The sequence below is a fragment of the Pleuronectes platessa genome, chromosome 9 (genome assembly GCF_947347685.1).
Source record: "Pleuronectes platessa chromosome 9, fPlePla1.1, whole genome shotgun sequence".
In the NCBI taxonomy this organism is placed as follows: Eukaryota; Metazoa; Chordata; class Actinopteri; order Pleuronectiformes; family Pleuronectidae; genus Pleuronectes; species Pleuronectes platessa.
The window spans coordinates 7,249,000-7,272,956 of record NC_070634.1 but is presented as its reverse complement, the minus strand read 5'-3'; the positions used below and the strand labels follow the sequence as shown (position 1 = coordinate 7,272,956).

At 42.8% G+C, this 23,957-nt stretch overlaps 1 protein-coding gene across 1 annotated transcript in view; it reads right to left on the bottom strand.

The window, feature by feature from the left end:
• Window positions 1–966: 966 nt before the first annotated feature.
• nhsa (Nance-Horan syndrome a (congenital cataracts and dental anomalies)) overlaps window positions 967–23,957 on the bottom strand; it is a 60,795-nt gene continuing 37,804 nt past the window's right edge. The window contains exons 2-9 of the mRNA XM_053431016.1: window positions 13,913–14,065; window positions 12,795–12,928; window positions 12,114–12,176; window positions 10,170–10,362; window positions 8,422–8,553; window positions 5,018–7,849; window positions 4,487–4,610; window positions 967–4,404 (exon numbers count right to left, since the gene is read on the bottom strand). Coding sequence (XP_053286991.1) covers window positions 3,774–4,404; window positions 4,487–4,610; window positions 5,018–7,849; window positions 8,422–8,553; window positions 10,170–10,362; window positions 12,114–12,176; window positions 12,795–12,928; window positions 13,913–14,065 — 4,262 coding nt within the window. The 3' untranslated portion in view covers window positions 967–3,773. The remainder of the gene's footprint in view (window positions 4,405–4,486; window positions 4,611–5,017; window positions 7,850–8,421; window positions 8,554–10,169; window positions 10,363–12,113; window positions 12,177–12,794; window positions 12,929–13,912; window positions 14,066–23,957) is intronic.

The window sequence follows — 23,957 nt, the reverse complement described above, 5'->3', positions numbered from 1 at the left end:
ACCCGAGATAACACCGGCAGGAAGTGACATGTTCATGAGAGATGCTAGAGAAAAAAATCCTAGCTGTGTAAAGCACAGGAAAGAACACAAAGAGGTCTATTATAAATGTTCACTCAATTTGCATAAAATCTTCCAGCAGACATCCTCATGTGTATTTAGCTAAAGAACACCCTCTAGTGTTAGTTCTGTGGTGAGAGCCCCCAGCTTTCTGCACAGGACCCTGCAGCCTGAGGGGGGAGTTATAGAGCATTTCTCAAAACCCTGCAGGTGTTTCATCGTTTCATCTTATTCTGTTAGAAACTTCAACATGTGTCTGTGTCAAAGTCCTTAACTGGATTTATCTCCTCTATTTTATAATTCTACCATCCTGAGGCAAAACCTTCTATCATCTCGGTTTGATATAACATATGGCGCCATCTAAAGGTTTGGCGACTTAACTGAGACCTCAATAAAGAACATCACTGCATAATAAATCCATGTGGTGACATTTTGATTTGTAAAAAGATGAAAAGCCATACATTTCATCTGTATGGAAGGTATGAGACACACACAGTGGCAGATGCATTCAAAAGAAAGTAACAAATACACAATTACGAATAAGAATAGTTACAGTACATAAATGTTTTATGTGTAATATTCTGTGTAATGTGAAAATATGGCGACTTAAAGTTTAAGCAGGATTTTCTATGATGGCTTGTCAGGTTAAAACCAATTTGATTTTATTTATTTAGTGTGTGTCTAAAACATTAAATCACATTTTATATGGTCATCACGTTTTTTGTAAATAAACTCGTAAAACTGTGAAGTGAGGAGTGACTGCAGTAAAGGAAGGAGAGTTAAAAGTCAAAACAGAGAAGGAAATTTGTAAAGTAAAAGTGAATTGTACTTAAATACAAAAATAAATAAAAAATTAAAGTAAAATAGGAATTAAAAGGAGAATAATTCACATCACCACAGAGCAACGTGTTCATTTTCAAAGCAGTCACATTTATTTGTCTGTTTTATACACATTTGCTAAGCAGCCTGTTGTGCTCACAGTTGGCTTTGATAGGATCTACTATGGGATTTCCACAATGCTTACTAAAAAATAAATACAAGACAAAGTGTTCCAAAGCTCAAAAATATACAAAGGTCTGAAATTAATGTAAACGTTCAAAACATATTTTTTTTACACAAGAAACAATTAAACAACCTTTGTGACACTTACAAAAGTTATTGTATTTACAACATGTTTGTACAAAAACAACAACATTATACTATAGAGGTTGATTGGACATGAAATGCATCGAGTACCTTAAGTTACACTAATGCTCCTTTAGTGTTGGTTTGTGTTTTCAAGAACGCTTGAGCCACGTAAACAAGATGAGAAGAAAACGGTTTGATGCCAATAACACGTACATGTTGCAGCCTTTGGCAGAAGCATCTACACCACTCCTACAGCGAACTCAGAGTGAGGATAAAATTCAAAGAAGAGTCAAACAGCTCCGTGTAAAAGTCTATAAATATGTCCAGGTACAGCGAGAGACCAATGAAACATCACTTTATCAGTGCAAAGAAAAGAAAATCAAATGTTGGAATGAAGGTTAACAGACATAACCCACTGTGTACCCTGTTATACATGTATGGAACTGCCTCAGAGCGGAGTGTCATTATTAAGGCCAAAATGAAGACACTTACAGTGCAGCAGTAGTGAAGAACAGTCTTCTAACATGGTCATATGGCTACAGAGACTCCACCAGCTTTGCATAATTCCTGATCACTGCAGTAAACACTATTTATTTATCAAAAACAGCTTCAGAGTACCAGGGTTACAGCTATAACCTCTCTTCTAGCTTATGGCTGTGTGTGTGTCATCTTTAATGACATTTAATGTGTTGCCTACTTATTTGTCTCTGCAAGCCAGTGTCTCAAATAAATTGTTTCCTTTGCCTCTTACAAACAAAATAAGCAATTGAATAAAATATGTTTAAAATTCCAGCAATTCATTGCATGATTTCATAAAATTTTTCTTTTTTGGGGGGGTGGGGGGTTGTTTTAAACCATATCAGGGAGTGTATGGAGATTTTCTGTGTGGGGTATAAAAATAAATATATTGATATTAGTTCACACAGAAAATTTGACTGTTCTGCTTCTGACTGGGAGTAAAATTGACCAACATCTGCTACAAAAAAGCAGCAAATGCCACAACTCCAGATCTATAATTTACATCGTAGACGATAACCTGGCTCCTAATGTGACCCTACGTCCTCCATCCTAACTGAAACACTCGACTTGCTGAGGCCCAAAGCTGCTTGGTGACGAAAGCTGCTTTCAGACATGCACAGAACTCTGGATTATCCGAGGACATTCTCCGGAGGGGCTGTATGTGAGAGCGCAAACTCATCAGTTTGTCCTGCCTTCCCCCTAGTTAAATCTCTGGATAGTGTCCTAATTAGTCAATGTGAGAACACAGAAGGAGTTCCTTCACAGGATTTACTTTGAGTTAGCGTGTGTGTTGATATCATTTCTTACACGCAACAGACACAAAAATGAAAAACTAAAAGAATACAAACATCTCACACATGTCAAAGATACAGACGAAGATGTCAAGAGAGCTTCTGGTGATAGGGGCCAAGTGATTGGATTCTGTGTTGCTGTGAACGCAGTCTGGACCCAATCTCCAGAGTTCATGTCTGAAAACAGCTTCATTGTCTGTATTTGTATTTTTGATCCTCCTGAACACTTTCCACTCGCTTCCTTCAACAATTCAGTCAGTAAACCATAAATTACTTTTTATTACATTTTTCAATCTTTTTTCATTTTGTCTTTCTCCTAAAGCTCTCCTGTTTCACCTCCTGCAACTTTTTGATAACTTTTTCTTCTCCTATGTTTTCACCTGCTCGCTCCTTTTCTCCAGAGATTGTCAACTTAGTGCTTGGCTCTGACGTTTCCTGTCTCACCTCTAATTCCTAGCGTTATTGCATTAGAACTTTAAAATGTTGTAATAAATCACATTTCATTGATTTCATTAATACATGCTCTTAAAAGGGACTGAGGGAAGTATTTAAACACATTACTTCAAATGTCTCCCAGGACTTTGAGTTGATGGGTTGTGCTGTTTGTGTTTGTCCTGATGTTCAGTTGTGGGTATCAAAATAATTTTGGTATAACTGGTGTTACAAAATGTACAAATTGTGTGTCTAATTGCATAAGTATTCATAGAATACATACAGTTCTTTAAATATATTTGTCTATTTTAATGTCTATAAAATATGGAAATTTCAGAGTTTTTTGTCGGCAGAAGAGTGAAAACAGATCAAACATGAATATACTTGTTTTGTTGGGAGTCTGCTGGGAGTCATATATGGCTTTGGGCAATGTGCCATACACTAACCAGCTTGTGTTTTCAGTGGAACTCAACTGGAGAAATGTTTTACCTGTAATTAATTTTAAAAAATCATATTTTTCTACAAAATGAAGCTGCTGAATAACTCAGTTCTTCTACTAACATTTTATTTAAATTTTAGAATAACTAAATGTATAAAATATTTTTGAACACAGCGAAACACAGGTTTAAAATATCAACAAAAAAACACAAATAGGAAACAGCTATAAATCTCATCCATATTTAGTTCAATTATGATTTTTTTAACAGCATAGGTTTTCCCCTAGCCTTCTGTGTAACCAAATTATCCTCATCACAACTAGTATATATTATTACCCACTCTGGTCCATCTGTTTGATGTTTAAACTAAAAAAATAATTTCATACCTTTGACATTTATACTCTGTTTTCTACGTGGAGCCCTGTGATGAGCGGTCATCGTGAGGACTTCCGTCTGAGTTCTCCGCCTCACCCTCGGAAATGGCCTGCATGGGAGCTGAGAACAGTCTGCTGCGCATGCCGTAGCGGCTGCTGTTGGCGGGCGGGGGGATTCTGGGGCGGCCCTGCCTGGAGGCAGCCGATGTGGGGAAGGATTTGGGAGAGAAGCCCTCAGAGTAGGCTCTGGGGTAGGGGCTGGAGACCTGATCTGGCCCTGAATTAAGCTGCTGTTGTTGCAAGGGGGACGAGAAGTCCTCGGGCGGCCCGGGCGAATCGGTCAGAGAATCTCCTGGAGATTTAGGAGCGATGGGGCTCTTGAGGATCTCTGTCGCTGACATGCGGTAACTGGAATCTGAGCGGCTGCCCTTTTTGAGCAGCAGCAGTTTAAATTCCTCGTTGGAGGTGCTAGACTTCTTTACGTTCCTGTAGATGGGCACAGGGACTCTCTGCGGCCCCGGTGGGGTCACGGCGGAGGTGGGCGACACCAGTGAGACTGGGGAGCTGATGGTGCTGCTGGGTGGTGTGTTTGCTGATGCAGTATTAAGACGGTTCTTCGCACCCGACTCAGTGGAGTCTTTCCGACCCAACACTTTCCTTTTGGACCTGAAGATTTAAGAATCTCAATTAAGAATCTCTGTGAATTCACAAAACCCAACAAAAAGGAGGTGCTGCTGAAAATCCTCACCTGTGTATCATTGCAAACAAGTCCTCAGTGGTGCGAGTTCTGTTGGGTGACAGAAACACATTGTCGTCCTCTGGCCGTGACTCATCACTCAGCGGCGACACTACAGTGTCACTGGGTGTGGAGTCTGTAACACAAATCAGTCAACATTTCAATACACTGCATATTCAGTATATTTAGCAACACCAATTTTAGCATTTCACCCATTAGAAAGAGGAAACTTAGGAGTATATATACAATATATATATATTTCTTTATATGGATTATTTTTTGTTCCTGGTTGTTGAGTCTATAAAAAAACACTTCATATAAAATAAGATCTAAAAAAACTTATTTTAACCAATATCAAATTTATTTTGAGAAACAATTTTCCATCATGTCAACATTGTATTTTATTTTAATTTTCAATTTCTTGTTTTCCTATCCTAACTATCCAGGAAATACGGAAATAGAAGGATAATAATAGGATATACGCTCTGCTATACATGAAGGTAAATGTCACGACTCATACTGTGCATTATCCCAACCAAATACCTTTATTGAAGTAATCCTCTGTCTCTGGTGTGGACTCGTCCTTCCCGTCCTGGGAGGCACTTTCTGCTGAAACACCTGACGAGTCACATTCCTCCTCTTTGTAATCTTCATTGCTGATTGGACTCTCTTGAATCGACTCAGATTGACCGTCAGTAGCAGACACTTCATCAAGACTGTGGGATCCACTGGGTGAACTGTGCAGAACAGAGGGAGTTGAACACAGCTGTTCTTCAGAGGGCTCACTTCTCGGTTGTGCTACGGGCTCTGACTGTGGGCTGCAGTCCACAGAGCAGACAGGTATTTCTACCGACTCTCTGCACATCTCTTCTTCCTGGCTTGTGGTTGTGTCACGGACGTCTGCTGACGGCTCTGATTGGAGCCTGCACGCTGTCTCACTCTCTAGAGAAGAGTCTTTGTCCGGCTCGGTCCTCAGCTCACTCTGACATGCAGCTTCTCCACATGCAAGCTCCTCATTAGAGCTAAACATTGATTTAGAGAACTCCTGCGAAGATGTGTAGTGAGGACGTGAGCTGTATAACAGTGGACTCTTCAGCTCTAATGATTTACTACTGGAAAGTGTGCTTTTCAAGTTCACTGTCGGACACTTCAGTTTGAAAGTTGTTCTGTCCTCATGACTTTCCTCTGTGTCTTTATTGAAGGAGCGGAGCTGCACTGAGTGCAGCACGGTGGGTGTGATGGACAGGGGCCGGGTGTTGAACACCTCTGAGTAAGTGGGTGCTGCAGCAGCTTTGTGTTTGTTTTGCTGAAGGATTTGAATCTGTGTCCTGTAAGCCAAGGCCTTGTTGACACCCTGAAGGGCACTTAGGTCAAGGTGGGAGGGAGGGATTATGGGCAGCTCCAGGTCTTTCTTCGAGTTGGCTCCATCCCTGCAGGAGAGCGACTGCAGGGACAAGGAAGGAAGGGAAGACTTCCTTTCAGGGACTTTAGGCTTCCTCTTACCACTGGGTGGTGACAGTGGCCCGGGAAAGAAGGTGGAGGGGAATGAAGAGGTGGGGGTCTCTGACTGACTAGAGTAGCCGCTGGATGGGCTGGCCAGGCCTGCTAACCTCTCTGGAGAGGACAGCTTAAACTCACCCTCGACTGACGGCAGTGAGGGAGTGGTGGCTCTGGATCCAGACTGGGATGTCTGTGACTCTGAGCTCTCCTGCGACTTCATGCACTCGATAACAGTCGTACCTGTAGCTGTGCTTGAGTTTGACAAAGATCGGTAAGGATCGCTGGATTTTAAATCATTCAGCATCCACAGATCTGCATAATCTGACTGAACGACCCCGTCATCCTTGAACGAATGTGCATCTGTGGAGCTAAAAGCACCTAGGTCGGGTAGATCGACTGGGTCCTCCACCCCCCAGACCACAAGGGGCTCTCTGGACCGTGAGGAGTTTTCTATAAGACCCGGAGAGCCGCACAAAGCTAGCTGCAGTCTCCTCTCCTTGGAAGACAGTGGACGTTGCTGCCCACATGTAATCTTTGGTTCCTTCGTGTCATGGATATTGCCATCACTGCATATTTTCCTTAAGGATGAACTCCTCTTCGGTGGAGATGGCTTCGCCTTAGGCTTTCTTAAAGAGAGGCAGCGTCTCGACAGCGACATGTGACCACTTATGTCAGACAGGCCACAGTCGGAGCCAGAGGCGCCATAGTTATAAGTAAAGCTTTTGCTACCTTTCATTCCACAGTCAAAGTGCAAGGAGGTGTAGTACCCTTCACTGTCCACAGAATAGTGGGACACATTGTCTGCCTTCTCTGATGGCGGTTTGTCAGAGTAGCTGCTCTCGCAGGTGACCATGCTGGTGTAGCTTGGGCAGCCTAGGCTGCTCTCTGCTTCTCTGTTTGGCTCGGGGCTGAAATCCTGGGGGCGCTCAATCTCGGGGTGGGGGTAACTCCACTCCTGCTCGATGGGAGTGCTGACCCCTGCTTCCTCTAATATGTCCATCGCTGTGGAGGAGAAGGAGCCCGTCCGCTGGGTCCTGATGCCCTGGTAGTGGTCCAGCATGAAGCCGGTTGGGTCGTCATTGTTGTGAGTGGCGGCGTTTAGGGAGAGTTCGGAGTCGCAGTGTGAGGAGCTGGTCAGTGGTGGAGAGGCTGCAGGTTGGATAGTCTCTGAGGTTTGTGAGGGGCAGGTGGAGCTGCTCCCGCTCCAGTTTCCGCTAGAAGACTGGTGGTCCTCCTTGTGGTCCATCTGGCCTGCCAGCACCCCTGCAGCAGAGCCGGAATGGACAGGGCTGCTGAAGGTGTCTGAACTAGAGGAGATCTCACAGCTGCCCATGTCCGTCTTCCTGGGCAGATGGGATCTGGTCCTCTCCATCCAGCTGCGCTCTGGACTCTCAGAGAGCTGCTTGTACTTGAGGCCCAACTGGTGTTCAGAAATGGCCTGGTCATCTGTGCTCTCCTCTTCATCCTTCAGAAGCAACTTCCTGGGTACAGGCAGGAAGTTCTCTGGGTCGAAGGGGCAAAGCTCCTCCTCATCATAACTGTCATTTTGCCCGTTATCCATGATCCTGCTCGTGTCTCGAGGCAGACTCCTTGAGCGCAGGCGTGCGTCCACAGAGGCAGTGAACATGGCGTCAGCTCTGTCGGGCAAGGAGGTGATGTTGCCTGCAGAGTAAGAGAGGGAGAGGGAGACTCCCTGGACTCTTTGGGCCCTGATCCTCCTGCGAGACGGGGCTCCAGAGATCAGAAAGTCTTCAGTTTGGCAACCTGAGTCTCTCGTGCTGAAATGGCTGTCCAGCTCCTCATTAGAGGGAGTGATGTTTGGACTGACATGAACGATCACTGTCCGCTCTCTAGAACTTGGAGAGTCATCAGAGTCTGGGAGTCAAAGTGGATGAAAAACATTAGAAAAGGCAACGGAACTCTGGAAAGAACTCCAGTTTAAGACTTAGATTTGATCATTTTATTGATTTTTATTCATGAAAATCTTTATTTTTCAAAATGTTTAATGAATGATCATGAATCGCAAGATTATTTTACATGACATTCTCTCTCTGTCCTCACTTCTTGTCATCTCACGACTATCAAGTGTCTAATAAAAGCATGAAATGCCCCAAAATACCTTTAAACAGACTAAAAATATTCCTGCAGTCACTGGTTGATGTCTTTCATATTTATGTTGACATAATATAGCTGCTCTGTCAGATTGTCTTAAACAATATACTGATAGGGCTTAGATAATAACACACAATAGCACTGAAACACTTTATATTACTTATAGCACCAATTGCCTTTAAAATGAACCAATGCCACCACATGAGATTTAGACCCTCAACACTGAACCATACATTATGTCTGACATTACAGTAAATTACACAAACATTACCTTTATCACAAAAGCTTCACATATCAGGTGTGTTTCTGAAGCAGAGTTGGATGAAGTAACTTACCCAAATCTTGCTGCACCTGTCTGGGAATGCCAGCGACAGTCCTCCGTCTCCGCAGCTTCCTTCTTCTCTGAAGCAACGACTGGGAGTGAACGAGCGAGCAGCGCACACTAGCATCTCTGTCAAAGACAACCCCTGCAACGGAGACACGACATCTGAGGAATCTTTGTTTAGCGGCAACTGCAGCGATTCCTTCTTTAACTCTCACGCTGTCTCCGTAAAAAAAAGATCTGATACAACGGTCACAGTGAGGAGTGGAGTTCAGCAACCTGATGGAGCTCTAAGACAGAAAGTTGGTGCCTGGAGTAAGAAAGAGGAGTTTTACCTACTTGGTGTAACACCTCAAATGTCAGATTATATGTAAACTAAAGAAATAAAAAGAAATGTATTTGACCCTTACCGAAAACATGTCAACATGTGGATGTGTTTACTAAAGAGAAAATCCTGTGTCTGTGTTGTGTTTCCTCCTCGTCTTCCAGCCTCTCCCTCCCCATACGTAATGACTGTCATGTGATGGCAGGTCAGGCTTTTCAGCACCATAGCAATTGCTCGACTTTGCTTACGATGTGCATTTTTAATCCTAAACTGTCTCTGGCTCAGTGCGTGTCCGTGTATAACTCTTCTCTGAGTCAATGCGGATGCGATTAAGTAACACAAGGCAGATCTTTTCAACTTATTGGACAGAGCTCATTAGCATTCATGTCGCAGCTACTTGCTCTTTGCACAGGCACAAAGGGTCAGAGCATTAGAAAGACAGTGAACAGGGCTCGAAGCATGACTTGCACATTCACAGTGATTCTCTGCAGCAAAATCAAGGCCGATGATGGTGACATTTATTAATTAAGAGCAGAATTTACAGATTCCTTGAGAATCTTTTTATTTGTATTTAATATGCGTTTTGTAATGCAGGGAAAATAAACATTGCCTAGTAATTATTGAGCTAAATGAGGAGTGATAGCACGGTGCCAAAATATCTGAGAATCTGTATCATGTATATTTAATAACAGTAAATAGGAATTACAGAATTATTTGAATTAAAGGTGGATGATGAACATGACCAGCTTATAGCATGAAGACTGTTAATAGAGGCTCTGCTGTGTTGAATGTTCATACATACACCTACCGGCACCTCAAATGCTAAATAATCAACATGCTATATATTGTTTGTTGACTCTGTGGAATAAATAAGGTTTAATGTGTTATTGTGTTTAGCAGGTTCATCATTTTAAGTTGAGATATTTTTCAATGACAGATTAATGCTTTTCTTGTGAATTTGTGCCTTAAGACTAGAGACGGGTGATTACTAGCTCATCTTAGCATAGCATTTAGAAGGAAGCAGGTGGAAACAGTTAACATGTCCAAGGTCACAAAATCTAATGTAAAAATGACCAGTTGTGGTTTAATGTCAGATACTATGTGAATTATTTGTTATACTTTTTAATGGATTAATCAAGTATTAAAAAAAAATATATATATATATATATATTTTTTAAACTTTTTAAAACTTCGGACAAAAGACCATGGCGAGCTGTTTCCACTTTTTCTGCTAAGCTTTCAGCTGGCTGTAGCTTTGACTTTTACCAGACACACATGGGACAGCTATGAATTTTCTCATCTAAGCTATTTGTTCCCCAGCATGTAAAACTATTCCTTTAAGAGAAGCGACAGAAGAGTTTAAAAGGTAGCATATCTGCAGGGGAGCTGTAGATGACTCTACGTCAGACACAAAACATAAAGTGCTTTCAATTTACCAGTCACATTAATGGGGATGACACATGAGGTGATGACGTGGGAATTGCTTTTCATTCGCTCCTCTGGGGTAGGCAGCGGCAAGGCTTCAGACCAGTTAGTCTGCTTGTCCAGGGTGGAGGGGATGTTAAGGATGGGAAACTTAGACCGGTGACCTAGAGCCACCCCATCAGTGTCAGGGTCAGAGGGCGCAGCCTGCAACAGATGGATATTTGCATTGTTAGGGTGTGAAGGTTAGCTGGCATTGCATGAGAAATGGAACAGCAGAGTTAAAAACAAAATAAAGATCAAACTCAACTTCAGAGAGGGAAATGTGTAGAGTGCAGTGATTAAAGTCAGGGATTTGACTGGTGCTGTGAAAAGTGTTTGTCTGGGAAAGGGCTGGAGGCTCGATGTAAGGATTAGTTTGACATTAATCTGCAGCAAAGACTGCTAACTGTCTGAGCAGAGGGAAATCAATGAACATGCCCTTCCATCAGCTGAGTTTCATGTTGAAGGGCAGAAGTAGTGAGAATAAAAAAAGCATGCTTTAGAGGGAGAGAACAAAAAGAACAAGAGTCAGGTTTCATGCAAATTGAAAAACAGACATTGAGAAATTGAAACACGTTCAAATCAGAAGATGCTGTTACACCTGACTGTATTCAAGCTTACAAACACATCAGACTAATAAAAGGTTTGGTAAAAACTCTACAACACATGTTTAACATTAATTCTGCTTTGTGTGAGAGCGATGTCTCATTTACTCAACAACAAAGGACAGAAATGTGACAAACAGTCATTTCCAGTCACGACATGCTGCTTTGGAAACTCTTAGCTCATGCTCCGTCAATCTCTGGCACCTATGTGTGTTTCACCAAAATATTTGAGTGGAAATACTTCACAGCAGCATTCCTCTGAGCGTCAGTATCAATCACAGCACAGTCCTCCCCTCTGACGACTCCACAGCCTTTTTTCCATGGGCCTCCTCAGGCTCCCCAGCATAAATACAGGAGATCCCCTGCAACTTCTACCTTCATGCTAAATGAATTAAGTCTATTAAAGTCTTACCTTGAGATTCCTACAAAGAGGCACATGTGAAACTGGGAAAGATTCTCAGGCTCAACTGGTTCCCACCTCCACAAACCGACAACCTCCCACCCCCATTTAAAGCCAGTTCTTGAGCCTTTGTGCTCTCTGTTCCCAGCAGACCAATGAGACCCCGACAAAAACCCCGGCCACAAAAGAAACCAGTTTCCTTGGAAACTTCTTCCAACTAATAGAAAAAAAGAGAAATCAAAGGGCAGACCATTTACAGCTGATTTGTTTCAAGGACAGAAAGGCGGTTTTTGGAGTGTTTCAGAGGGGGCAGGATGAGTGAGACGATGGAGTGAAAGAAAGAAAGAGACGATCTCGGACAGGCAGGAATAGTGGACACATACTGCATGAGAAGGAGAGAAAAAAGGAGGGGCAGTGTTTGGCGCCGTCCATAACGTAATTTCTGTCTCACAGCGGTCATCAAACATGATATATTTGGTGAGCACGGAGAAAAAAAGCAGGAGGCTGTCAGCTCTTTTCAGGGATGTGTGCACTGCAGAAACCGCAGCACAGAGGAATCATGGGTAATCACAGGCACAAGCTTCGAGAAGTCAACCCTATCATTAGAGAAACCCAGGCTGCCAGGCTGTGACTGTGGCCCTCGCACACATTCCGCACATACTGCAAACTGTTACAGGGATCTCGACAACAACTGTCTGAGCATGTAAATGTGTGACGTGTAGCCATGGACAGTTAGAGTTTCACAGCAAACTTGTACCCCCATTTTACAAACTGGGTAGATACTCAGCGGGCATGCATTGAGGAAGAGATTTGTTATGTAAATTAGACAGAGTAAAACAACAGGTAGAGGAGTTGTGAAATAAGGTGTTAGAGGAGGAGGAGCCACAAGGGAGGGAGGGAGGGACCAATACCTTTCTGCTCCAGGGAGAGAAGTGACAACATTCGGTAGGGGAGGAGGAGCGGATGGATTCAAACTGAATTACACGGCAAAATAAAAAAAGGACAACAAAAACACACATGACAGAAATCAACATGGAGGTTTATGACATGAACAAATACTTCAACAAAAAACAAAGCAACAACAAAATCTGTGAAGAGGAGCACGTGGACTGACATTATTTTGATGATTTGGGTTTTAAAAAACTTCCTTTGTAACCGCTGGTGCATGTTGATGAACAGTAAATAAAAACCCAGCGCTGTAATGTGAACCTTTAACAACCGTGCTCTGCACACACAACATGAAACAGTTCTTTACCCGTGTTTGTGCTAACTGTGTAGCTGTATCTTGTGGCTGCTTGTGTGGGAAGAAATGTGAATTTTCCTTCAATACATACGTCTGTGCATATATAGTAAGAATGTCATTTATCCTCATCAAATAAAATCTCATCTAAAAAACAAAAGGAACAAACCATTTAAAAAACGCTGAAGATATTCTCTCCACTTACATGTGAATGCAGCTACATGCTTGTTCAGCAAAAATAAAAACTGAATTATAGGAGAATAAATGTAAAATATTGAAATATAATTAAATTAAATAGCTTCCTGACTTCCTTTAAGTTTAAAAAAAGCACAAAATGTCTCGTTCATCTCACCGTGGTTGAATTCGTGCCACTTCTCTCTTGTCTCTTGATGATGTGAGGGGAAGGGATCCTGGGCATCGGGGGCACGGCTGAGATGGAGATGGTGACCCTCCGCTCCCTGCTGCCCGATCGTCTGCTCTGGTAATCTGTGACAATAGGATCATGTGAAACTCTGACAACATGACGTGTGTAACTTTTCCAATGCTCTTTGGTTGGAACTGGTTCCAAGATCTGTCTTAAAACTAAATGGTAAATTATCTACAGATTGGGAAAACATGGGAACCCAGGCCAGAAATGAAAGGGGTGGACACTATGGCCTGGCTAATAGAGATATTTAGGGGCGGATGCTGATACCGATATTAGAGAGTTTAAATAATTTCTAATACCATTATAGACTGATTGATGTATACAAAAAAAGAAATTGGCAAAGATTCCTACAATGATGTACATATACGTATTTGAGGTATGATATTTTACATTTTAACCAAAAACCTTGAACAAAGATCTCAATCAGCAAACATAAACACATTTACGAACACTCTAGTGGTCACAATACTAAGCAAGTAGAATAGGTCAGCTATGAATACTGTAATTGTCAAGCTTTTATTGTTCAAGATGAAGTAGGTAGAGAAGTAAGTGTATTATATGTCTAGTTAACAGTGTTATAATAGATTATTATTAAGTTACAAATAAAGTTTGTATTATTATAATTTATAATTTGTCAATGTGTGGGTATTGACAAACTCATGAAAAGCAAATCAACAAAAAACACACAAACTATTACCACATATGATTGACTGCACAGGTGTTTTTATTAATATATCCACCCCTGCAAAAGCACATTTGATATATGTGTCATCTAAGACCACTCAGCTTCCATCCGGGGTGCAAATACAAGCTATGTCCACTAGAGGACAGAGCAACACAAAAATTATAGTATACTCTATCTATGATAAGATGTTGGAGTTTATGGTGGGAAGCACATGTTGTGTTTTGATAATAGAAGACACAAAGGAAGAGAAAATGTCATTGAGTGGAATTAAGAATTACAAATGTAGAGGTGCCCTTGATTGTGAATGATACAGAGTAAACTTCAGAGCTCTTCTGTGACAAGGTGCTGGGGGTCTCACCTCGGTGCAGGGCCCACAGGCTGAGGTTGGCTTGCCTGTGGAGCTCTTCTACACATACTGGCCGCGTGGAGTGGTGGAAAATGTTCCTCTGCTGGTGCCACGGAGCTTGGTAATGTGTCGTCAGCTTACTCTCCACATCCAGGTTGGACACCGCTGCCAGACAGAGACACAGAGCAGGACAGACAGTAAATAACAGAAAGAAAATGAAAAACAGCAAACACGTGTGAGTTGACTTCAAGCTCACTGCCAATATCATGGAATTAACCTGTTCAAATATTGTTCTTGATAATGAAGAATGGCATGTCACTGGATCTACAGTAAACAATGTTCACCCTCTGGTTTACAATGGAAAAGCAACATGCTTTCGTTACATGGGGCAGCCTGCTGAGCTCCACGGGCACTGGTGAGAAAAGCTTCCACTCTGGCATTTTTGTGGTCGTACACCGGTTAACATCATTAAGGTGAACTCTGCAGTCTCAGAAAAATAGAATAATGGGCTTTCCATGATGGCGACAGTGTGGTGCCGTGAGAGTGGCTGAATGTTCAAAACTGTTTTGGGTTGAAATGAGCACATAAAGCTCTGCCTCATATTAAGATCTGAGAATGCGAAAGAGAAAGCATGAGGTCCAGTGTTAGCCTGCTTACTAGTGCAATGCTAGAACCTGCTGCTAAACAGAAGGTATCAATGCAACCTGATACGGTGACTTTCATTTTCTAAACATTGACCAGTGCCTGTACTAATGTCACTGCCCCCCCCCCCAATCTCCTTAGGTTACGCAGAGGGAGAGACGCTCAGCTCTCAGGTTACACATGATTCACACAGAGGCTGGAAGAGGAGGAAAGGTTTGAGTTTAAAAGGAGCTGTTTAGTTTTTACGCTGTAGCTTGTTTGTCTGGGTGGGGATGGCTTGAAATGGAAAGGTGAGTGATTTATACCGTAATGAATGAAAGAGTAGATTTGCTTCCACTAAACTCTGGATAACCCTTGAAATTCCATGGAGGGGAGAGGCTCCGGACTTACTCGTGCCAAACGCCTTGCAAAAACTCCAGAGAATGTCCGAATGAGCATGTGACACACACACCGATGGAACAGAGCTCATGTCTGAAAACGGTGATAGTGTTTGTCCTCCCCTCATCCTGAAACTAGAAAAATCATATGCATCCTTTCTCTCTTGCAAACTGAACTGTAACTCTTGTATCCATTAACTAAAAGTCCAAGAGATGGATCAAAGTCAGAATATCTGATGTAATACGGCAGCATCAGTCCAACAGTCAGCCATTCAGATAATTAAGACTTATTGTTTGAAAGAGCGTTTTACACATGTGTAGGAGAGTCTCAGGAATATTCTAAGAAACCGTTGAGCCCAGATTTTGACCGACAAACACATCTGCCAGTCTTCTCGTACCTGGCTGACTTTTGTAGGATTGTGAATGACCTGGCAGCTTATCTGACGCACGGTCTATCTGAACTGCCCCCCAGATGTATGCTGAGAGGCAGATTTGGCTGAAAAGTGCTCCAAAGTTTGCTTTGTAGTCCGGCCAGGAGCTACCTTCATTCTCTTTCACTCAGAAAAGACACAGTTCATCTGTTGATCGCAGCTACCAAAAGGTTAGGAAGAGAAGCTCAGTCTGCTGCACATGTTGCATGGTGATTTGTTTAGCAGCAGGACTTCTGTGCGCTCTCTGACTGGTCCTTTTCCAGGCAACATGCATGCAATCCCCATGAGGCCATTTGTTCAATTTGACGTTTCCCATAAAACACCCCAGAGTGATCTGAAGGCGCCCTGCTGTGACCCCGCTGACCTGAAACGAGCTCTGTGCAGTGTCTTCTCCTCAGCAGTAGATTCTGGGGGTGAACTCATCAAGGAGCGGATTAACATTTGGGGAGTAGCCCTGCTTTTCTTGTCAGCGAGCTTAAGAGGTGCTGGTACATCATGCATTTGCCTTGCTTCAGGCAGCCAGCTTCATCATTAATACATATGAGTGTGGTATCAATGTTCTTATGAACCTTTTCAAAATAAGCAAAATTCCCTCAATACGCTACAATTATGATCGTGGATCCTGGTGGCAGCTGATCGTGGATTATGATTCCAACTATGCAGTGTTTTTTCGGGTGTGTGTGTTATTTTAATTCATCTATTTTTATATCTCCACCAAGGACGTTATATGTTTGTTTGTCAACAGGATTATTCAAAAACTACTCAGTCGATATTAATGACATTTTGTGGAGGGGTGGGGCATCATCATTTTTTCACATTCTTTAACATTGTGAGTCAACATGTTCGGTGATTTCTCCCCAAACAAATGTTATGGAAAAGTCAGCATGTTGAGGGGACTGATATTTATGATTTTTTTTTAAATTAGGTGCATATCCAAATAAAAGTTTGTGAATTTAAATGTGGTTTCATAAGGGGACTGCTGGGCCTTGTTTCTCTAGTTTTTCTTTGCCTCCCTATATCAGCTTGGAAAAAAACACACCAGGAGCTCAGTTGGGTTGAGATGTGTTCACTGTGGATGTCATAGTGTATCATTCACACCCGTAAGCCCTTATGTCCTGTATGGAAGCCTCTACATCTGTTTATTTCATTTATTGGGTTGTCATCTTTAATTCATCATCAGTCGATGTGCGTATCACATATAGTTTGTGGCAATCGGCCCCCCTAATATTTCATATCTGAGAGAGTACGACAAATTAGGATGCATATCTGTTGTGTATTTTAGTGAAAACTTGGTGAGTCAGTGGTGATGTGATCGTCGGGACAGTGTTTGTCAGCCGCGCCCCTCCCTGCCTCCCTACTGAGAGATGAACTGTTGGCCCTGCTGTGACACCCTCAAGGTCTCCAGCAAACTAAAAACCCATCTGACAACAACAACTGGGACACAGACCGTGCTTTCTTTTCTGTGCCCGGCTCCACTCCTCTTTTTCTTTCGCCGGTTTATAGCTTCCCCCCGGCCCAAAAAACCACTTCAGTACTTCCTTTCACCTTGCTCAGTGAAATCTCAGACTTTTAGTGGCGTAAGTCTGTGATTGTGCAACAAAGCATTCATGCACAAAGGCCCTTTAAAGATGTTTTCATGGACCCAGCAGTACATATGGGGAAACCCTTTAATGGAAGAGCGGTGGTCAGCTGTTCGCTCCAAATGAGGCCAAAGAAAACACATCGGCCCTCAGTCATCTCATTGAACTCTCGGCAGCTTTCTCTTTCTTTCACAGCCGGGCCGTGTGATCTGCAATGTGACTGCTGGAGACAAATGAGCCACATGGCTTCAGGTGAGAAGAAAAACAAGAGATTTGGGAAAAACATTCTGGTCGTCTGGAACTTTCTTTTGAGGGAGGTGTCTATTCACCTTCTTCATCGCTTACTTTACTATGAATCATCCCGAGAACTCTATTGGTCAGGCATCTTATATCTGCATCCTCCGACACAGCCTATCAATCACTCCTCCTCCTCCCCCTCCCCCTCCTCCTCATCTTCATCTGCGGCGGGATCATCCCCCAATAACCTCACCGCTCTCAGCCCTGCCAGCAGCCCTGCAGGCCAGGAGGAGGAGGTGGATGAAAGCTTGTATCTTCAGACTGTCTCTGCCTTGTAATTTACTAGATATTGGCCCAGACAGGAGCCAAGCCAAACCCCCTGACACCCACACTCACACTCTCACACACCTACAATTTGCTCGTGGTCTGGGAAAGCTTCGCCACAGACGTCAGTTATTAGGTCACACTTAGATATGAACATTTCCTTCTGGACTTCGTGCAACAGGGAGACAGGTAAGTCTAAACCGTGCAAAATAAACTGTGTGTGTGGGAACGATTATTGTCAGGTACACAAATCATAGCTTTGGCTCTGAAAGGGTTTTTATTAAAGCAAAAAAGTTTTCTCTTAAAGTGTAGCAACAGCTCTGTTTCATGCACACAGGCCTTCTCCACAGTTTGATTATTTTCACTCTACAACACAGGTTAAACCAACCAACCAAAAACATTCAACCAAATGCCTTCGAAACCAGCGGAGGAGAAGCTGAACCCTTTCATCTCATCATCTCTTACATCTTGAGACAACGCTCAAACAAAGTGCGGGCATGTTCGTCTAACCGCTGAAGTTGCGAATAAGTGCATGAAGAGCAGAGAGAGATGGGAGGCACATGCAGCTCAATTAAAGCCTCTGTAAATTATACAGTACCTCGGGATGTGGATATGAGACAACATCCTAGAGCCATGACAGAATGGCGCTGTTTGAACTCTGAGGGATCAGCGAGACTTGAAATCAGTCAGCGTCTCTCACTTCGGCCGCCTACACTGCCCCTACGTCCCTCATGTCTTTACATTAAAGTCCCTCAGCTGCACTGTCACACTGACCTACAGCTCCACTAGAACATCTGCTCACACTCCTCCCCCATGTCCCCTTCACCACCCAGAGCTGGGTACAGATGGTGCAGCCAGGCCCTGACTTGGGCTCAACTAATCTGTTTATGGTCTGCTACAGGAGAGTCTGAGTGTTAATCCAAACCGCTGAAACAACACTGACCGCTTAACCTACAATGGAGGAGGATCATGGAGGGTAGAGGAATGCCAAAGGACGCGCACGGCATAGGGCGTTTGTTTTACCTTTAGTCAAATATTAATCAATTCAAGTACCTATGTGTCACTGTGATTCAGTCTCTTGAACTGCACATTAAATAAGAGGGGGTAGTAAAGAAAACAGCCTCATTCAAATCATTCAAAGTTGACGCTCCAAACATCTTAAGCACACACTGCAGAGCAACAACAAATGACAAAATAAATGCCACTCACCCGAATCAATTAGAGAAACTACATGAAAACAGATTCACCTCGGTCCTGTCGGCAGTAATCTACAGCTCCAGTTAAATCTGTCAGTGAAGAAAGTCTGGCACTGAAAACAATGCGGCTGCTCCACCGCTGGAGAAAGTGCCTCTGAGGTCTGATTAGTGAAACACAATGAGTCGAGTCCCAGTGCCAGTAGGCACAGAATAATACCCGTCTCCCCAGTAATCCGCTCTGAGTCCACATCCTCCCAGCAGATCACTGCTGCTGTTGACCAGCTGCAGCAGGTGGGGCTTGAGACTCTTCATGTTCAATCAAGAGATGAGACTGAAGCCTGGCGCCCTGCTGAGGCAAAGACAACTGGAAAGAATCTGATAAACATGTTTTACCAGAGAAACTACTGTGATTTGTTTTCATGTATATCTAGAAGAGAGAAAGATAATAAAGTCCCTCAGTGATACATGAAAGAGTTTTCTCTTCACCAGCACCAGACATCAAGGAGACTGAGGGCTCAAGCTTTTCGACAATTTAAAGGACCAGAGAGAACCAACAACTTCCTACAGGTCCTGTAGGGCCGCATGGATGTGGAAATTAATTTTCATCCAGGTTAAAGGGGCAGTCCACTGATTTTACATAATGCTTATTTTATTCAAGAAGAGAAGTCTGACCCTTTTAGTGAAATCGGTTGTAAAATGTCCTCTGTGTCTTTGGAGAGCTCAGCAAAGAAAAACAAATGTTTTGTCTGATGAAGAATGTCAAGATGCATTATGGGAAATATAGGATCCAGGGTTTGATCAATGCAAGAAGTTAAAATCTAAAATACATGGACCTCTGCAGATATGTTTTTCACAATTAGTTTACAGAGATGTAGTATTTAATTGGCCTTTACCCCTCATAGTTTTACAACGTTGGTCCGTCATGAAACCCTGTATTCACACTTTTTGTCACCACTGTTTGACATCTACCAGCTCGTTTAACTCCTCTTCTCTTTCCTCTCTGGTTCACTGTCCGTGTGTCATGTGTGTGAGTGAGTAGGGGCAGTCTTTAAACGACAAGGGGATTTCTAGTTTTTCTCCTGGAGATTAGAAAAATTTAATATATGACATAATGCATAAATGTACTTCACATGCAAAGGCCAATCATAACTACAGCCCCTTTTCTAGTGTCAAAAAACCCACTAACACCTGCTAACATCTGGCTTTTATCTGCAATAGGAATGGATAGAAACTGCATTCACTCCTGGGTCTAATGACTTATCGCCTCGGGGTGATCTCGCTAATTTGGCCGACAGCGTCCATGCGTTCTTGATGTCGAACATGACACACTGGGGAGGAAACAGAAAGGAAAACTATACCGGCAATTGGAAAGGACTAAATCGTCTTGTTTTTGCAGGTTTACCCACGTCTAAAAAACACAGGACACTTCTCCTCTCTTCCCCTGAACTGAGTTTATCCCACCACACCTATTTAAATGGGCTCTCGCTCACCTCACCTGGAGCTTTGATGTGGGATTGCAGGTGGGCCCCGTGACCTCTTCTTGGAATGTGATGCTGGGAACCAGGGGGCCTACAGGGGGGCTGAAGGAGCCATTGTTGCAGCCTGATGCTGCTCTCGGCTGCCTGCAGGTAGCCCAGCAAACTGCTGCTACTCTGTAATCAAACCTCCGCTTCACTTCCTGAGGAGCTTGACTATCACTCAACACCGGTCACTTACATATCTGACTGAGAAATGAGAAACTGACTCATGATTATAGTTATAGCGACAATTTCATTCTGTTTAATTCACTCTTTAAATCACTATAGGGATTTTCTCAACATGACTATGATATCACCACTGGGGTTAAAGTAATGCAGGTGTTTGACATTGTTCTTGTTTAATTGCAGTGCTCTAAAGCCTGCTTGTATTTCCTGACTTGAGGTCAGGGCGTCAGCACACACTGGCAGTGCAGCAAGCCCACACACGAAATCTCGTCTGGTGGTGAAATTAAATCATAGCTGTGCTCAATGAGACGTCGCTCTGCGCTCAGATGATGGATCAGCGTCTGCACAGACAAACTGTCTGTGTGCTCGTGTGCCAGGAAGCACAGTGAGGGTGGAAATAAAGAAGGAGCGGGGAAATCCCATCAGATATCACAGAGTTTCAATTGTGAGAGATGCATCACCTCACAGCAAGCACAACACTGCTGATGGTAAATAGTGAGACAGGAGGGCCGTGTGTTCCCCTGAAGACAGTCAGCTCAGTATCTGAACCTTAACATGCTGATGCACCAACATACTATATAAACAGATGGAATAAACAAAAATCAAACCCATATGAATAGAAGCTCAAAGCATCCCTCCTGTGACACACTACTCGACAAAGCATTACGATTTCAAATGTTTGGTCATTTCCTAAACACAAATCGCACTATCAAAGAATGATGTTGGATCATATCTAAAACCAGGAGGCTGCACACAGGGACGTTTCCTGACACCGACATCCTCCTGAAGATCACCGAGCGTTCAGAGCCGCTGAGGAGAAGCGGTGCACTACTGATGCCTGTTTTCTCAGTTGCTTCATATTACCACTACAAAGTCCGACAGCAGGCTGCGGTGACTTGAAAAACTTTCCACTTTGAAAAACTTCCAGAGTGGTCCATGTCGAGGAGAAGGCTCGATGCCAGAAAGAGGATCTCTTACTCTGAGGGGAGAGCAGATTTTTTCGGAGGGAGAGGAGGTGTATGTGTTACGATGGCTGACATCCTCAGAAACATTTCCTTTGTAAAGATTTTACAGCATGTGGAATGTTCATGAGAGTATGTGGCATGTTTTATGGCCCAGTAATGAGCAGGAAATTTTGTATAGAGCTCCATGACACACTGCTGTTCATATTAAACTGGGCCATGTATCTGAGCCAACAAGGAAGAAAAATTCAAGTGTGTAATATTTCAACAAGTAAAATAAAACAAAAATTACTGGCACAGTAAATGCTCATATATTTTTAAGTGACACTTATTAATATTACTATAAATCTCTGAAGCTGCTTTCAGTGATCTCTGCAGCAGACTAAATACGTCACTTCCTGCCTTTGCCTACTCAACCTCTTGCCTGAATAATGCAAAGGATTTGTTGCTGTGCAGAGAAGCTCCCGCTGTTTTGTTCATGTGTGAGAGGACAACTGCGGGTACACTCCGTAGCCTTATCTCCGATTTTATGCGCAGTTCATGTCGGAAACCGCCTTCGAGATCAACCCAGTCCCCTTCAGCAGAGTGTTTTGGCATCTTTTTTTTAAGTTTACAACATGCAAATTTGCATGCAAAAATTCGTAAAAAGTCTGGAAGAGCCAAAGTGAGATTAAACAGCAGGAGTTCCTCCGCAGGATTCACTGTGAGTGAGTGCATGTGTTGATGATGTTTAGAACATGCAACAGAAGCCAAAATGAAAAAAAGAAATCTCTCAAGATGAAAATTCTTCCCAGCGAAGATATCAAGAGAGTTTTTGATGATAAGGGCTGACGCTGGTGTCAATGTGCAATGTGACCATCACAGCAGAAATAATACCTTACATCCACCTCTGCCTGCTGCACCCCCCTCATCTGAACACTGGAGAGATTCATGTGCTGTTGTGAACACGTCTGAGTGGACGAATCTCCTGCTGCATTGTTCATGTGTGAAAAACAAACTCCAGAGAAAGTCCGGACCTGAATGACATTCTCCTGAGTTTAGTTCTGAAAATGGCTCAAATGTTCTCATTGGCCGAGAGTTAGTTTTTTCACTAGCTCTGATAAATGCATCACATGCTGTCTCTGCCCTGCAACACATGTTCGACAGACAACGTAAGCAACTGGCTGGTGAACATATCCGCTATCAGGTAAGATTCAAGAAAACGACCAATACATCATACATTGCTTTTTTACAACAGTTGACTGCTAGAAAATGTGTGCACTTACAGTAGTTAAGCTAACCACAATTCTGAAATCCGACCCTACAATGTAAATCACTTTTACTCTAATGATACATTTCTTCATAGAGTTGATAAAAGTGTGATTAAAAGCAGATGAATAAATAAAAAGCAGTCCGAATCAGTTGCCACACATTCAGGGAGTGTCGAGTTCTTGCTCTTATGCGATGCGATTAATCATAAGGCACTGTGAACATCTCAAAGAGAAAAATTGGGAGTTTCCTCAATAATGAATGGTTAACTGTAATAAACATCTTGATTTACAATCAGAGCGTGAACCAGGAAATCATCTGGAATTTACGATTAACACATCTGTACTTATCTCAAATCACAAAACTTCTCTCTTCTGAGCAATCTCTCTACGTGTTTGTTTTCCCCTTCCAATCCACACAACCCGACCTGTTGTTCACCAGTGTCTGCTCTTTGACTTGCACTCACTGAGCAATGAAAAGGAAAGTCATGACAACAACAGTGAATGAGGGCCACTCCCACCTAACAGAGGCCCTATTTCATTTTTCTGGGTTTTATGTGCACACTCAGCGGGGTCGGCAGGGGTCGTGGCCCCACATTCGGACACCTTTTACCTCTTGACCTCTAAACACCTCATTATTAGGTCTGCACACAGACCGGGAGGGCAACTCAGATCAGCTCACTGGATACTCATTCACTCTACTTGACCTTTATACTTTCAGGAAACACTGGACAAAGATATTTGAATGGTCCTAAATTAAACTATAAACACAACCTATCCTCTCATTATTTGACTTAATCCACTGCTTATAATTAAAGCTTGGACAGAAGACACAAGCTGTTTTGTCTTATGAATAACAGAATAAATACATTGCGTTAAACTAGAAGGGCACTCAGTCAAGCACATAACCAAGGCCCAACAGTCCCCTTAAAAACACATTTAAATTCAACAGATAGAGATTTTCATTTGGATCTTCACCAAATTGCACACACTAATAGATATCAGTCCCCTGAACTAAAAATACAACAAAAAAGCACAAATTGAATCTTCCAGCAAGTTTCATGGAAATGTCTTCACTCTATTATGCGTCAACCTGCTGACAAACCAATACACAAACAGGCTGTGGAGAAAACATTACCTCCTTGACAGAATAAATAAAGAACAAAAAGTTACTGGCTAATTTCCTAACCACACTTCAAATTCCGTGGTAGAGCACATATTCTATATCAGCACCAGTCACAGCGGTTGGATTTTGAATCCAGCACGGGCCCTTTGCAGTATATCACTCCCACCTCTCTTCATCATTTCCTCTCTCTCTCTCTCTACTGTCACAACCTAATGAGGCAGAAATGCACAAG